The 17,608-nt window shown below is 31.2% G+C and overlaps 2 protein-coding genes and 1 long non-coding RNA gene across 4 annotated transcripts in view; 2 read left to right on the top strand and 1 right to left on the bottom strand.

Annotated features, from left to right (window-relative positions):
• The window catches only part of LOC139986778 (tachykinin-like peptides receptor 86C), a 211,886-nt gene that overhangs the window by 157,230 nt on the left and 37,048 nt on the right, over positions 1–17,608 (bottom strand). The gene's annotated exons all lie outside the window — the stretch shown is intronic.
• LOC139986775 (tetratricopeptide repeat protein 37) lies at positions 17–17,159 on the top strand. Of its 2 annotated transcripts, none has more exons than XM_072002369.1 (13): positions 17–580; positions 649–1,016; positions 8,211–8,626; positions 9,155–9,631; positions 9,777–9,931; positions 11,504–11,639; positions 11,766–12,133; positions 12,566–12,885; positions 12,996–13,292; positions 13,574–13,831; positions 14,716–15,099; positions 15,844–16,105; positions 16,702–17,159. In XM_072002369.1, the coding sequence occupies exons 1-13, from the start codon at positions 255–257 to the stop codon at positions 16,838–16,840; spliced, it is 3,906 nt and encodes a 1,301-aa protein (XP_071858470.1). In that variant the 5' UTR covers positions 17–254; the 3' UTR covers positions 16,841–17,159. The 2 variants fall into 2 exon arrangements, with proteins under 2 accessions (XP_071858470.1, XP_071858469.1); XM_072002368.1 differs by having other exon boundaries at positions 18–580; positions 12,566–12,889; positions 13,000–13,292.
• LOC139986785 (uncharacterized) lies at positions 3,704–5,489 on the top strand. The gene is made up of 3 exons (XR_011799713.1): positions 3,704–3,741; positions 3,845–5,387; positions 5,458–5,489. It is a non-coding gene; the product is annotated as an uncharacterized lncRNA (long non-coding RNA).

Raw genomic sequence — 17,608 nt, 5'->3', positions numbered from 1 at the left:
GATATGTAAAGTAAATATTTTGAAGATATAAAAGAAAAAGTTTATTATTTAAAGATAGAGGATTTTTGAATAATGTGTATTATAAGTTATAGTATTATATTTGATCACGAATAAATCTAACGACATACATATTGATATACTTAAGAAAATATTTAATTGAATGTATCGATATATAGTATCTGTATTATAGTCGAATTGTATATATTCGATTTAAGTTTTGGACGTATTTTATTTTGTCAAAGTTTTATGTGAAAATGTCAAATGAAATAAAAGTGGCTCTTAAAGCGGCTCATGATACATTTAGAGAAAAGAAGTATATAGATGTGATTAAGAAATGTGACAAGATATTATTGAGAGATCAAAATAATTATAACGCACTTATGTTATTGGCGGCTGCAATGAAAGAAATTGATGAGTATAAATCACAAGTACCATTAATTCTCCAAAAAGGTATAAAAATCCAAGCACACAATCCATTAGCTTGGTACGGTTTAGTATCTTACTATGAAAAAAACTTGGACAATAATGAATGTTATAACCAACTATTATTAGCTTATTGTAAGCTTTTGGAAATAGAAAGGTATAACATTGCTATATACCTCATAAATGTTATAGGTTTGTAAAACTTATTCAGTAATTTATTTTCAGTGACTCTAAGATCACAAATATTATGAGTAAGATCTCAAAACTTTCTACACAACTTAAGGATGTTGCGACTATAACTCAATGTATTGAACATTTAATTGAATTACGGAAGAATTTGGATGATAACAAAATTAAGGTCATTGATAAAACGCTTGTATGGCTGCTATTAGATAATTTTTACAATCTAAATAAATATCAAAATTTATTAGAAAGTGTTTTTAAATCTACGATTAATGATCACGATGCAACTGACCAACAAAGGTTTTATACAAAATATTTAAAAATTTTATATGACGAAGATGAATTAATTGATTTGCTAAAAGAAGCTATCAATATGCATCAGCGATTTCCGCAAGATACATTATCGTTAGGTAAGTATTAAAAATAATATATTAGCTACTTTAACATCCTGTTTGTAAAAGTAACAAAGGAATCTTATAATATCACTTGTTAATTTTAATGGGATTTTTTATCAAGCAAATGGAAGAATTTAAAGATTTATTTTTAATATTTATGAGGTAATAGAATTTTAAATGATAAAACTACAGACATATGGTCTTGGGCATTTCATTATTGATATTATAAAAGATATTTAATGCTCCAATTTCAAAAAGCACCTATATTCATCGTAATAAACATGAGTTTTAATTGTTACAAAATGCATTAGTTATTGAATTGAACATTTTATATAGCTGTTACTTGCATTCTTTCTTTAGCTATAATGTTTATGCTAGTATATATTTATATTTAATTAAAGTTTTACTTACATTAATATTGCATCTATACGCATAATGTGCTATCACACATATTATCAGATATATCTAAATTATAAAAATTGTGAATTATATTTAGCAAATATCAATAAGTAATACATAGAAATAATTTAATTACAAATTTGCTATCATTCTAAACTATACATGTAATATCCCAAAATTGTGAATGTTAATCTTAAGATAACATATTAAGTTCTATACAAGCATGTTTTAATTAGTGCAAGTTCAAGTAGTGGAATATTCAAGTTAGTATAAATTGTTCGATAATACCAGATTATGTTTAGAGAAAATGAAAATTCAGTTAATATGGAGTTAGTATCAAACTTTCTGTAATTGTATTGCTGCTATTGTAGCACAGAAACAATTAACCTTCTGTTTTTTAGTTATTTCTGAATTTCTTCTGTTTCATGATTTATTTTAAGCGCCTTTGATAAGTGCCTTAAGCAGAATACATAAAAGGAGAATTCCTTCAAGCAAAACTGTAAGAAAGAAGAGACTCGTTATTACATTGCAGCAAAAAACGTGATGTTTTTGAATAAACTATCAAATCTATATTAATATTAATCATTCTATGATTATTATAAGTTGGATCGAATTATCATATTTTAGGAACCTAAATAATGCAATCTATATCTATCTATATTATGAAACACGAGGAGTGCAATTGTTTAATAAACAATTTTTTATTTGTTTATTAAAATGAGAGCAGGATTGAAATATAAAAATTCCATAATGTTAGTAGGATTCTTTATCCTTAATTATCTTAAATAGCTAGAATTTTCCAGAAACTTTCATTTTCTTTGTTAGTAGATATGGCATGATCTCGAACATGTCTGTCAGAGATTTAAAATATATAGTATACAAAGTATAAAAGTATAGAAAAACAGTACACACAAAGTATACATAAGTTTAGTAGTAATTAAATTTATAATGATATGACAAAGAAAATAGAGGAGTGTCAGGGTAAATAAATCAAGAAAGAAAGAAAGAAAGAAAGAAAGACTAAGTGGTACAAAGAAGCAAAATTGTATAATAAGGTTGCACAATTTAAAGGAATTAAATATTAAAACTAACATTATACACACTGCTACTGGTTGCAGTCTATACCATATAATATAATATAAGGTATACCATATAATATAAGGTATAATATAATATAAGGTCTACCATTTCACTTCTGAATTAAAATCGTCACTAACAATGAGTGTGCAGTTTAAAAAATATCTTTCCTGAATTGTACCGAAGAATATTAGAAAATAGCAGTCTTAACTCAAGAGTTTCCATAAGTATATTTTGTAGTAGTATATTTTAATTGTATTAAACAGCTTCTATTAAACAAGTATTAATTTCCGAAAAAAATTGTCACTATTAATATATGAAGTTTACATCTCACTACTGCATTGTATAGTAATTGCAAGCAATAAGTGCTTTTTGAAATTTGAATATTAATTAAAATTAGTAACTATGTGCACTTATAATCATTCAATTGTTATTTTTAGCATTTAAAATATTATTTATCAAGATATGAATATATTATTTGAGAAATTTTTCTTATGTTATGCATACATATATATATATTCCAAACTACCGAGTATATTTCAAGTTGTTTTCATATATCGTTAGTTAAGAGACGAAATTTAGCAAAAATAGCATTTAATCAGTATTTGTCGATTTTCTATATTTATGTTTTAATCACTCAGTTATGCAAATTATTTTAAAGGATCGTAATAGATTGATATTTGTTAAAAACGAAAAATAATAAAAATAATGAGTAATAAAGATTTAAATGTCGTGGAAGTCATTGGAAGAAACATAATACAACACGTTATAACGCAGTACTTGTCTTAAATTATTTATTAACTAGTATCGAACTAGTACTGATCAAAAACCATTATTTAAAGAGATAGTAAATTAGCGAAAGCCATTGAAATATTCGTGACTCGAACTTACCGGGCTCTTATTTTTCAACTCTCATCGTTATCCGTGAAGCAATTATCCAAAAAGTTGTTAACAATGAAAATAAAATTTAAGATAACATTTACTGTGATTGCTTTCATGCGTTTACATTTTTAGACAATAGTAGAAAATGATCTGGAGATTTATGTAAATCGAAAACTTGCTGCACAGAATACAGTAAGGTATTATAGAAAATCTAATTTGAAATTCTTCGTATCATGAAATTTCCTATTTTAAATACTGCAAAAACAATATCTCTCGAAGATTTCACACAGATTCTACACGCGTGGTATATATGAAACTGAACTGAATTTTAGATATACGTTCGTATCAAGATTTTTGACCTTGGAACGCTCTGTAAAGTGACGTAAGCTCAAATCCGTTTGAAATCATAAAATTGCGGATTTTTATTAGAAGATGCGTAAGAATTCGAAAATATCAAGCCCTCTGAAAGTATCTTATAATTCCAGATTTTTGGGATTCCCGTTAGTTTCGGTATTCGTAATCGAGTATCGAAATATAGTACGAACGAAAATTTTGTAATGCCGCGAAGTGCAGTGACAGAGGCACAAGCCGCCCCCAATTGTTATCTTACACCAAGAAAATAAAAATTAACGTGTGTTACGTTTTAAGGTGTGTACATTCGACATACGCACGATGATGTATGTAGACGTTGTAGCGAGTCTGTTGTGAGCGGATCATAAAAACTCTCGATATCAAGATGTGCAAAGTTTCTGAACACAGCAAGAGCAGGGTCGTAGAAGAGAGATATGGTCCCGACAGGAGTGGCAAAACAGAACCGTAGTACGAAACGTATCGCGTAACCCGACAATACCAGTACATCAAGTGTACGATGAACTTTATTCCGTCCTCTCGGACCCTGTTGTAACTACAGAGAAAATCCGCCGAAGATTTCGTGAATCGAATTAATATTCAAGAAATCGTGCGAGAGTGCCAGCATTTAATCATCGTTCACAGCGTTGAATCACGTACGAATATGAAATTATATCAACTGTACTGAGCAAGTGAGTCACGTGTTAGTCACTGATGAATCACGATATTCTCTATACAATCAACAAGTCATCAACAGGTTTGTTATCAATACGGTCCCCATTTTATGGATAATGGAAATGTGTGTCTCATGTAAGAGATTTCAATGCCGGTGGTTATTGGTGATGACGTGAATCGGAGTTTAATTTTTCTATTTAATTAATTTGTCACAGATTCGACTCGACGGTAGTGTCATTACCAGCACTAAATGTAGCTTGTCATGTAGATGAAGTGAAAAATATTTAAGGAAAGGATTCAGTACCTAACACCAGTAAAAGAAGTTCTTATCAACATATGTCTTGTTTGACTTTCTTCAGGAGATACAGCGTCTTGTGTTCTGCGATTTCATATTTCATAGAATATGCTTAAAATGACTTGAAGTTTGAAAGCATGCACGAAGATGTTCCTGATGTTCCTTGAATTTATCGAAATCCCTCTTCAATTGTATGACGAAATGTCACAACACTTTTGGTATGAATTGAGTATACATGTAATGAATTTCAAGTATGCCCGTAAATAAAAATCCAATGAATATAAATCGGGCGACCTTGCAAATAGGATCCCCACATCCAATCCAATCGTTTGCAAAATTATTATTTAAAAATTATCTTGCCGTTTGGCTAAGATGCGGTACTACCAACCATAGCAAACAATTGTATGAATGCAGAGAATGCTAATGCAAATACGAATGGGATAGCATCAGGAGAAGTGATACATCTAACCGATTTACAGCAACAGCAGCATATTCAACCAAACCAAAATATAACTGATATATTTTTCGAATCAGATATTACTGAAAACAAATCAAAACCTATCAATCGAACACGATCTCAAAGGACTAAGGACTCTAACAACTACTCCGGTAGCGATGACAGTTTGAAAAGACCAATTTAATAATTTAAACAGAAATTGGTGAAAAGAAACCCCCAAAAGAATATCAAAGGCATGCTCAAGGAATAAAAGGTATTACAGAGGAAACTAACTCGCTTTTAAACTTTAAAGCACTCTAAACCGCTTAATAATTACGTTATAGACAAGTATTTATAATATAAATAAATAAATATTTATATAAATACGTACCAATTAAATATTCTGTTATCTGCAAATAGCGCGCCTCTACATTAGATTCAACTGGTGAAAGAGAGAGAGAGAGAGAGAGAGAGAGAGAGAGAGAGAGAGAGAGAGAGAGAGAGAGAGAGAGAGGAACTTGGAGCGATGATACAAGCCAATTTGAAAACATTACAACAGTACAACCCAGATCTATCATTGGATTAATGCATCCAGCAGTAATTACGAACCAGTTCAATGAGAGAAACGTCAGCTACACCCAACATTAATATCTGAAAAGGAAAAGGCGCAGACCAATCTGATAGAAAAACAGCAGATGCACTTACATTCGTCATACAGGATATCCTTCTTGCATCAGTGGGGAAAACCGTAAACGCAACTTCCCAACTTTTTAATTTACAGAAGGTCAACGCAACACACGTCTATAATAATTAATATAACTGGCTCTCAGAAACCGATAATGCAGACAACGCGTCAGAATCTGACATGAGAACTGAATTGCAAATTCAACAATAAAAAGACAATCCAACGAAATTCATTGAAGGGCAGAAGCCAACAGAAATAAAAATGTAACCAACACAGCAGAAAGATCACCTATCAATGCGATGAATATTTATCGACAATAGTATCACTTTTTCAATCAACTCACCTCAACAGTTGTTTGCCATAATACTTGTTGGACCAACGTATCATGTAGAACAACCTAAGGAAATTTTCCATTGTAAAAAGTGTCAGAGGATGGCCATGTTAGTAGTAGTTGTACACTCGAATACAGATGCGATGTGTGCTAATAATCATAATCATTTAGGAAATTGCACAATAAAATATAAAAGTGATGAAACCAATGTCGAGTCCAGTCGGCACTAACTGCGAACAAATAAGGCATCTAGCATTGTCCAAAAAGAGCTCAACGAGGTTGCCCTTATTTTTTGACCTCCGATTTGATTTCGACATTGTATTCTTATGTAAAAATATTCACTAATATTTTTCAAATAGCGGATTATGCTCGAAATTGACGCGAAATCACTAAAATTTGAAAACAAACTTAAACACGGGACAAATTCTCGTTGAAATTTTGCACATTTTCTCCCTAAATGTCAGAGTTTCGGACGGTGAGATAATGGTAATAGAGTTTCTCCAAGAAATTACAAATAATTCAAATAATTGCAACAAAAGTTACGAAATTATTTTGTGATGATGAATTTGAAAATTGGTTTATGGGATTCTTAGAATGACTTTATGGAAGTTGAGATAGGAAGCTGCCTATGACGAATATAATTTTTTTACCATCTAAATTGAGTTTCATCTCATTGTGCGTTCGAATGCTACGTACGTGATGTTGATGTCTTCAAGTTACATGTAAATCCTCAGGTGGCAGGCTCACGTTCTCCACTTTGGCATAGGATCTTCAATAATCGTAGTACTGACATGCGCTACTGACGGCAATAATAACACCCTAATCTCATATAATATTAAATTCCCAACCATTTTTTATTCAGAACTGTTACTAGTCGCTTCCTTATACTGCCTACTCGGTACCAAGATTGGAACATGGACTGCTTCACTCTACTTGCTTTCGCTTGTCTCTCTACACACGAGCGATACTACGTTCGCTGTATGCATGTAGACGTGTATTATTATTAGATGTATAGTTTATGCATCATTATTAAGTATTGTATTTATTTGTGTATTGTCATAAAAGAATTTACTCCGTTTTGTTCATTTTAATTTATTATATTACACACACCCACACACGTATACATATATGTACCTTAATGTATTTATCAATTATTTCTCTGGAGTAATCGGTCTTCTTCAATTTATGTTTCTATCCATAATCGCAGATACTGGAAAAACCTGCCTGGAAAATGTCCTAATTGATGGTGCAAAAATTTTATTGACATTCACCTTAGAACGGACGCATCTCATTAATTGGATGAACATTATATTTACCAGCTCTTAGATAAAAGCGTATATCGTAGCGAACGTAGCAACGACGTGTTACGCACTCAAAAATAACAACTGCTGCATAATTTTACCATTCTTCTGCATGTTCATATCCTACGGCGCTCAATGTTGGCGTTTCAAATATCTATGTTCTGGCCTACCGCTCTCTATATGGTCAGGCCCGCTGCAGACGAACTTTTGTCGTTGCGATCACATGTCTATCTTCGTTGTTTTTAATTAAGGAAACAAAGGAAGACACGAGATCGCAACGATGAAAGTCGCTCGTCTGCTGCACCGGTCGTTAGGTCGTAAACATACAGCATAGTAAGCGATAAGTGGCAAGTGGCAAAACAAGTGATTTCACAGACAATGCCAAGTGTTAATGTCCTAAATATCAATTTTGTCGCTTACTGCTTGCCACTTGTCTTTATCGGTATGTACACGGCCATAAGATTACAAGCGGAGAAGCGTCCGGAGAAATGTGAGCGCAAGTTTGGAGAATACTTCAGCAGAAAGTTTAGAAAATAGAGTGGCGAGGGGAAAGGGCGTGACAGTTCAAACAATCCCAACAGATATCTAATTTGTTCGTTTTCAACCAGCAAATATTTTTTCACACAAAACCAGATTAATAGCAATCTAATACCAGCTACTTTATAAACGAAAACTAAAGTTCGAGATCTTATGGATATCTTCGAACCTTTCCTTAGAATACTTAACATTCTTTCTAATAATATGGTTTTGATGCTCTAATTACTTCTATTTTATTTACAGATTATATATGGCTTGCTTACTCGGAACTAAATATCTTGGATGAAAATTTTACTGACGTCGATATAACACAATTTTATGAAAGTTGCTTAAAATTGAACAAAGAGTGTGAAATAGCTAAAATTGCTAAAGCACTACATTTAGCAAAATCGGGCAATTTGATTATAGCGCGAGATATATTGAAAGATATACTTGTATCATCGCCGCGTTCAGTATATGGTTGGATGGCATTAAGTCAAATAAGTATGAAGCTTTACTGTTGGGAAGATGCAGAAGTTGCTGCCAAGCGAGTATTAGATATGAAGCAAAATGAAATAAAAAATAAATTATTATGTAAAATGAAAGAGACATTAGTTGAAGCAATGAGTTTAACTAATGACAAATCTAAATGGGAAACTGCATTGGAAATGTGTGACCAAGTAAGAATCCTCTTTATTTACACATGTAACTTTTTTAGTTTGAAACGACAACAAAATTCTTGCTTAGAATTATCTAAATCCCTTTCCAAATCTAAAAGCATTTTTTCCAATCTTTTCAAAGTTTTAAAGATCATGTTATTTTTCTTCTCCTATGAAAAAGCATGTTTGAAATTTCTCAAGATAAGTTTACTCACTCAAGGTTCTGGTGTAAGTGCTGTGCGATTCCTCATAGTCCACTTACCAAAAAATATTACTCGTTTCTCTATTTCGTGGCCGGATTCTCTAAACAAAGTATCTCAAATAAAGTATATGCTTCGATTTACTGAATTCATCATTCGCCTAATAGATGGTTTAGAGTTAGGAAAAGCAGCAAGAAATACTTTGATTGAATAACTTGTAGAATTTTTTTTTTAAATAGGCTTTAAGTTTTAGTAAAGAGTGAAATTATATTCGATTTTTAAAACTTTTATTTGTTGCTTATTCTGCCTATGTGCTCATTTATTTGATTTGTTTAATTTCCAATTAAAGATACATCCTTCGGCGCGATTGGATTTGATTCGTGCACGTCTTAGCATATTGTTACATCAGCCAGATGTAGAGATTCTGCTGAACAATTTGGAATCAAAAGATGAAACTAGAATACATACCAATATTCTTCGAGCGTTATATTTAAAAGAAAATAAACAATACGACGAAGCCGTGAATATACTTGATTCAGCCGTCCGAAAGCCAGACTTGGCTCAAACTTCTCAAGCGTGGTTACTTCTTGGTACAATTTATTGGGAAATGACAGAGTATAATTACAGTTTGATGGCTTTTTTGAATGGAATAAAAGCCGATCGTTTTAATTGGAAATGTCTAGTTTATTTGGGACAGTACTATCGTGATTATGGTAATGACATGGAACGTTCTAGAAGGTGTTACCAAACCGCATTACAAATTAATACAAATTCTGAAGAAGCTGGTATTGGGTTAAGTACGGCGTATAGACTTCTGAAAAATCAAGTAAGACGAATTCTACTTTTTTCATGAAGTACATATCCGTTTCTGTATGCATCCGAAATTTATTATCCATTAATATTTTAGCGAATAAAATATCCATGTTTCGTTTTTTTATCACTTAATTACATTAATAAGATATTATTTGTAGGATGCAAATATAAAATTGTTACAAATGTTAACTGCACAAGGTAGCGGTCCTGGATGGGCGTGGTTACAACTCGGTTTGCAATACCTTGATCAAGGAAATGCGGAGCAGGCTATTAAAGCGTTTCAACATGTTATTAGAGCTGACCCCAGTGATAGGTAATGCTACAGATAGTAATTATTTAACGAGAATACAATCGAGTTTACGAAAGTATTACTTCTAACATTAAACCATTTATCTTGGCGTGACATACTGAGCTTGTCGGGTGAGAAATTATTGGTAATATTTCCATCTTTAAAGTTTCGCGAAGATTTACCGAAGTTGAAAAAATTAATAAAAAAAATTATTTCAACCTTTTTAAATGGACGGTGGAAATATTAAAAATCAAATATATATTAATAAATATTAATAATATTAAACAAATAATATGTAACAATTTAATATATTAATAACCATAAGTAATACTAATAAGTAATAATAAGTATAGCTAATGTTTGAAGAAATAATAGTGTAATAAAAAACACTCGTTAGGAAAGGTATGTATTTTTTATTATTCAACTGTTCTGTCAATTTTGAAAAGGATATAAAATCGTATTGGTTTATTTCGGATAAATATAATGAATAAAATTCTTTGATATAAATGCGCACACAAGTGCATTAATTATTAGCTATTTTAAATTGGGCAATAAATAAATATATTCTATTACATATATTATAATGTACATATATTATACATTAATGTACATATAAAGTCTGACTGGTTTAACTGAGAACAGTCAAATATCTCGAAAAATATGGGAGACGCGGGAAAATGTTTCGGAACCTGTACATTCATTATGTAATTTTTATTTTCGGCTTTAGCACCCAAGAAATGGACTTAGTTAGACAGAAGTGTAGGCTGCCGAGTTCAGGTTTCGCCACACGCCACATTCATTGTACATGTTCTTCATCCTCTACCCATCCCTATACGTATGTACACGGTACGTAGTTTAATCTTAATCTCCCACTAAACCACTTTGGTTTGAAACACATTTGCACTCCTTCCTTCTTTTTCTATTTCCCTTAATCAGCTAACCATCTAGGTGTCTATCGTGACCGCCACAATCTCTTGTGTCCACCAAATTCTCACAGTTTTCCGCTTCATCTTTCACCTAACTCATTTCTCGAGAGCATAAAATGCACTTTCTGGCTTTCTCTTCCACTCAATAATTATCTTCCTGCTTGAAACCTTTTCGACTTATATTGCCAGAGTAATGGTAAATATCGTTCAAATAAAGTCAGTTCTGTGATACCATAGAACTTTAAACTATGTTCTTAAATAACCTGGTACAATTAGACGTTATTCACAGACAATTATGTTATATTTATATTATAAAACTTAAGAATATAGAGAATTAGAAAGGAGGATCAGTATAGGAGAGATAGTGAATGAGAAAAGGAAAGATGGGATTGTAGACTGGGTGAGGAAATTGGAAAAAAGAAAGAAAAGGGAAAGAGTGAAGAGAGGGGTAGGGATCTAGCTAAGAAGGTAAATTGGGCAAGTAGACAAAGACTTATGCAATAGATAATATATATTATAATAGATAATAGATAACATATATATATATATATATAAAATAAGATTATGTGTGTAAATGAGTGAATGGACGTGTGGAAGATCACGGGAGAGTGCAAGGATAATTGTAAACCGAATTTCTTTACATTCTTGTAAAGTTTAACATTTTTTACAGCCATTGCTGGGAATCGCTAGCGGATGCGTATTTTATAAGAGGTGCCCACACATCAGCATTAAAATCTTATCAACGAGTATTAGAGTTATGCCCAAAATTACTATATCCAATGATACAATTAGCATATATAAAATTGGTTAGTATTATTTTTCTGGATTGTTTCGTGAGATGTCTGTGATATATTTGTTTAAATATTACGAAATTTCTAACAGCTGTTTTAAAGACTTGTATAAATATCGTTTGCTATTTCGTTATTTCATAGATTATTGGACAATATAGCGAAGCAAAGAAAGACTTTGAAAAAATATTGATAAATAAATCATGTTATATTCCTGCTTTAAAAGGATTGGCTGAAACCTGTCTAGCTTTAGCAAAAGACTGTACTGCTAAACAACTTCTGGGTCGTGCGAATGACTATTTGCAACAAGCAATGGATAGTTTAACTGTAGCTATTAAAGAGCGTAAGGATATATCTTGTCTCTGGAAGTTACTTGGCGATGTGTGTTACAGAGTTGCAATGTTACCAGATAAATACAGTTATTTAAAAGCATCATCTATTCTAATAAAACATGATAATGTTGAAGATATTGTATTGCTTAAACGGATAGATATGTTCTCATTATCTGCAAGGTAAATATATCACACTAATATTATATTATAATCTACACTAATCTTACATTATATTATAATAAATTCTTATACATTATATTGTTATATGTATGTTAATGCCAGTGTGTGCTTAACTGCGGCAATTCTTGCCTAATTAGGTGCCGCTATGAGGAATAGGATACTTACATATTTTTGCTGTATCAAAAAGTACGGATATCTTTGATACTTTTTTAAAAGGAAATTTGAGAGACATTTTTTCCTACTATAATATTCTTCAAATAATGTAGCTTTGCTCATAAAAGGTTTTTAATACAATACGACGAATAACTGCAAAATTCAATATTTTAAGTGAAAACGTTTTTAAGAAATATTTTTGGTTTATAAATGATGAAATTATAAATACATCAATTTTGTTATAGTATGCAAGAAACTGAGTGAATATTTTAATTACAGATGTTATTGTTGTGCATTATCTCTTTCTCCGGAGTCAGTTTTTCTGTGGTATGATTTAGCTTTATGCTATTTAATGCAATTACAGCATGATCCATCAATCAATCATAAAAATCATGCTAGTAAGTGTCTAGCTGTTGCAAAACATGCTGTTAAACTATGTCCTTCAACATGGAAACATTGGAATCTTCTGGGTATTGTTTGTATGTCACCGTACATAAAGAACTATGCATTGGCACAACATGCATTCATAATGGCGATTGATAACGAATTAAATAATGCTGTAGTATGGTCTAATTTGGGAACTTTATATCTATATATAGGCAAGTAAAAATGATAAAACACGCAATAATAAAGAACATATTATACTTTTGTTCGAACGCCTTCGCGATTCTCTGTATATTAAATTATCGTCGTGTAATTAAATTCACAGGAAGATTGTATAAAGCAAACGAGGCTTATTCTCGAGCTCAGCGTGCAGATCCGTCATATATGAATAGTTGGATAGGGCAAGCTTTAATTGCAGAAATAATGAATCGAAAAGAAACAGTAGATCTATTTAGACATGCAAGACAATTAGGATATCATAGCCAAGCTGCCATAGGGTACACTCATTGGGTATTTGATATGATTTTAAATCCTAACACCGAACATGGCGTTTTACATACAGATACAACACAAAGTATGCATGCAGTATCTTCTGCTGCTGATGTTATGACGTGGTATGTAGGTAAGTTTTTATCACTTTTCATACGATACATATTATAAAATGTCGATATAAAACTATGCATAGGAAAAGCTACAGTTAGTTATGAAAGTCTTCATACATACCATAAATTTCAATTATTTTTTTATATATTGTTTATACTTATGAAATGAATACCTATAATTTTAATAATGCATTAAGTTATATTAATCATAATTTTATTGTATTTTATTGTAACTGATTAACGTTATTTTAAATTTTGTACATTGTACTACACGTATTGTAATATTTATCATCCGTTACAGAGAATCATCCAAATGATTGTTATGCTCGAAATGCATATGGATTATTATTAGAAAGACAGAGACTTTATAAGTCAGCTGCAGAACAATTTGCCGTTGCTATATGTAATAGTACCAAGAACGAAAAAGACCTTGTTTCTATAAATTTAGCGCGTGTACTAATACGACTGAAAAGATATAGCGAAGCAATAAAATTATGTCAAGGAGTTGCAGATACCAACTATAATTCTCAATGCCATCTCGCGTTAGCCTTATTCAAAGGTAATCACACTCTTACATCCTATATATATGATTTATTTATTCAGAAATATTAGAAATTAGGATTTCCAATGATTTCTATCCTATATGATAAGTTTATTAATAGATGGATCTATTTACAATGGATTAAACAGGAAACGATGTTTATTTAACGTGAACTAAATACAGTAATGTACTATAACTAAGACAACTAAATGGATAATTCACAACTTACAACTCAATTCTCGGCTCCTCACAACTCGACTCTTAGTTAACGAGTGCCGATTGATTCGTCTTTCTCCCTTAAGTATCCTTTTGTCTTTCCTCATATCCTCCTCATGTATGTTCCGTAATCGTCCGCGATCATGATCACGTACGCCTTCTTCCGCGTAACTATTCGACCGAAGGACCGACGACACATTGATGGGCCGCTTGGCCCATTGGAGTTTCCCGACCATTCCTGCCTGTCGGCACTTAGGCTTTCTCACAACATTGTTTATAGTTCACCCGATATTTTTTAGGCAATCTGTCCACGATACTACATATATATTTTTTTAAGTACAAAAATTGTAGTATTCTGTTAATGTCGAAACGTTCAGGGATGTCATGTAGTAATTAATGAATGCATGGTAAACTTAGGACGTTAAGATTCAGCTAATGTTAAATTTATATCTCGTATAAAAACATCACTGTTTAGTGACCATTTTAAAGTCCAACGCGCATATGCTGTACCTTGGGCCCTTTTAATCTTTGGTTAACCTGGAACAATAGTAATATTAATCTGTGTTTTTAAGTGATGATTCGAAATTAATTATAGAACTGGATAGTGATGAATTATTTAAACAACTAGGAAATATTTATTCACATTGTTTGAGATATATTATAATTAAAATTTGTTTTATTTTCAGCTGAGCTATATGAAGAAGCGTATAATACATATGAACAAATTCTGCATTCTTTTGCGAATACTGAAGCACAGAAATCATATACACTGTGTGCGATGGCTGCGATAGCATATTCTTTCCACAGAGTAGACGATGCAAAAACTTTACTTTTCCAATGCATACAAATACAGCCTCCAGTTATAATAGCTCTTTTAGCGGCCACATCATTAGGGATATTGCATGGCGATATCAATTTAGCTGGATTAGTATTGAAAGAATTGGAGTTATGTGTATCTAATCCTGAATATGGTGATCATGTTCTAAGCTTATTTGCATATTATTATTTGATAGGAAATAATGTTAGAAAAGCCATTATTATTCTTTCTAAAGAAATCTTTAGATATCCTGGTAAGTACTATTTTAATATATTTTCTGTTATAAATAATAAAGTACTGTTCAAAGAAGAAATTAGCTAATAATAAGTAAAGAGTAATCCATTTAAGTCGATGAAAATAGCAACAATGTAACATGTACTGTGCGTTGCTGTACTGTAAGTTAGCAGTCGGAAAAGCACAGGTTCAAAGCAGATTTATAACTGTGTTGAGTTTATCTTAAGGCTTTATTACTTAAGGCTTATTATCAGCCTTTCTTCTTAATCTTGAAATCATAGATGAAAGAGTGAAGCCAAGTAATCGATATGGTGCCAATTTGAGGAAGCGTTTCGCGCGAGGCACAGTCCTCGTTTGAAAAATTTTGTCAAAATTTGTGAATGGATTGTAAAGTACGTGTCATACATATGCGAAACGCTTTTTCGATTTGCTGCAAAAGTTAATTTATTTGGTTTCACTTGGAGGACGCTTTATCCTAACGAGTGTCCAAGCTTATCTTATATGAACATGCTCGGGGTACCACTCAAATCTCTAGCTTAATTCGTTAAGAGTCAATCTAAGGCGATTGGGTTAAAGTTGTTGGGATCAATCATGCAACGAATCAAATACAAAATTTTGCTATATATCAGAATTGATATGGTCTGATAAATATTTTCTAGTCTCTTATTCAGAGTTTAAAGTATATTTAAAACACTCGTATTATGTATTTTATACATATTATTTTATATAGATGTATGGTATATTATTTTCCTTTTCCCCGCAGGCAATGTAAAATATTGGACTATATTGCTCAGGATATTATTAGAAACTGACTTAGAACTGTTTAGTAGATGCGCACAAAAAGTATTGTTTCTTAATAGAAATATTATTACTGAAAACCATGCACATGTTGCATGTGCTTTATCCTTTAGCTATTTCATGCAAAATATGGGACCAGAAAGTATTAGATCTATGCAAAAGCTTCTATTTACTTACCCTGCTAGCATTGAAAGTTGGGCAATGTTCATTGCAGGATTTTTATCAAGGTTTGTAAAAGTAAATCTCTTTCTATTTAACTTTTTGTTGATATTTTAGTATGAAATATCTTGATATGATATAACTTAATATTAAAATTTCCTATAACTTGCGTACTATATTTGCTTTATTCCTATATTGTTGTTATTACATATTAAATTAACATGAACACGGAGAACGTAAAAAACAGAGCTACCATTAAAGATTATAAAGAGTTAAAAATTCTACCATAAATCTTCAAAAAATAAATGGCGCTCCGCCGTCCATTTTCAATTCTAAACTCAAAACATGTTATCACTAACATGCAGAAGCTACCGACTTTTAGGTGAATCACATACTACCTGATAAAAGATAAATTCTTGCTTCATATCGCGTCATAACTAAAAGACGAACAGCCATAATTCTTTCGCATTTTTAATAGTAATAAAAAAAGTAGTAATAAAAAAATAAAGTAACATTATGCATTTAAGTCAGATACGCTAGATATGTATAGACAAAAACAATACCATTTTTTTAATTGGTATGTTTCTTTATGGTAGAAAAAAAAAATAAATAAATAAAAAAATGAATGAAAAAGGTTTAATCTGCAAATTAAAATTGTTCACAGGTGTACAATGAACAAATATAAAATGAACGTCGAGTGGTTCTTAACATTTATAAATAACATACAACAGTCATATCAGCCCACATATGTCATGGAAAAATGGTTAAATGACACTAAACTAAAATTGAAACAGATCAATTAAGTGGGAAGATCTATTTTGTTTACAGATTGTAAAATGTATTTTGTAATGTACGTACAAATTAATTTATACAGTGTTTTATTGTACTGCGCTTTTAAGAAATGTTTGATTGGAATTTAGAATTGTTACATTTTTAATCATGGATTATTAAGATATGATAGTGAGGGTTTGATGTAATAGAAGTAATACGTAAGGATACTTTTAACTCCAGCGATTTTTGCTTAATCAGTTGTGGCTCCGTATTTTCAGCAGTCATTTGTTATAAAATTTTTCAGTGGAAAGTATACTAAATAAACTTCATTTGTTTGTCATTCATATTCAACATTTCTGTTTTAAGTTTGCACATTATTCATAGATAAGGAAGAAAACAGTGGGTACTTTTTGGTAATTCTCCGGATAACTGCAAAAACAAGTTCCCAAATATGCCGCAACTAAATAACCGCTATTGCACATAGTTTGGCAAAATAATAATTGCTAAAATAATAAGTCAATTAAATAGTATGAAAATCATCAATTCGAAATTTTTCATTGAAATTTCATAGATTTAAGACTGTGGATTTTTAGAAAGATTTTTTCTATAAAAATATGAGTAAAAAAGCTAATATTCCTTAGTTTTTTTCTATTGCATGCTCTTAAATTTCTTTACTACAAGTCCTATATATTAGTTGTCGGTAGTTGTAGCGTTAAAATGTTAGAAATTCTAGGAAGTAAAATAATAGAGTATCGTTAGGGAGAAGATTCCAACTTATTTTTGTATTTTCAACTTTTTTT

Source organism: Bombus fervidus, chromosome 4, assembly GCF_041682495.2.
Source record: "Bombus fervidus isolate BK054 chromosome 4, iyBomFerv1, whole genome shotgun sequence".
NCBI lineage: Eukaryota > Metazoa > Arthropoda > Insecta > Hymenoptera > Apidae > Bombus > Bombus fervidus.
The sequence above is the reverse complement of the archived record's forward strand: the minus strand, read 5'-3'. Positions and strand labels throughout refer to the sequence as shown.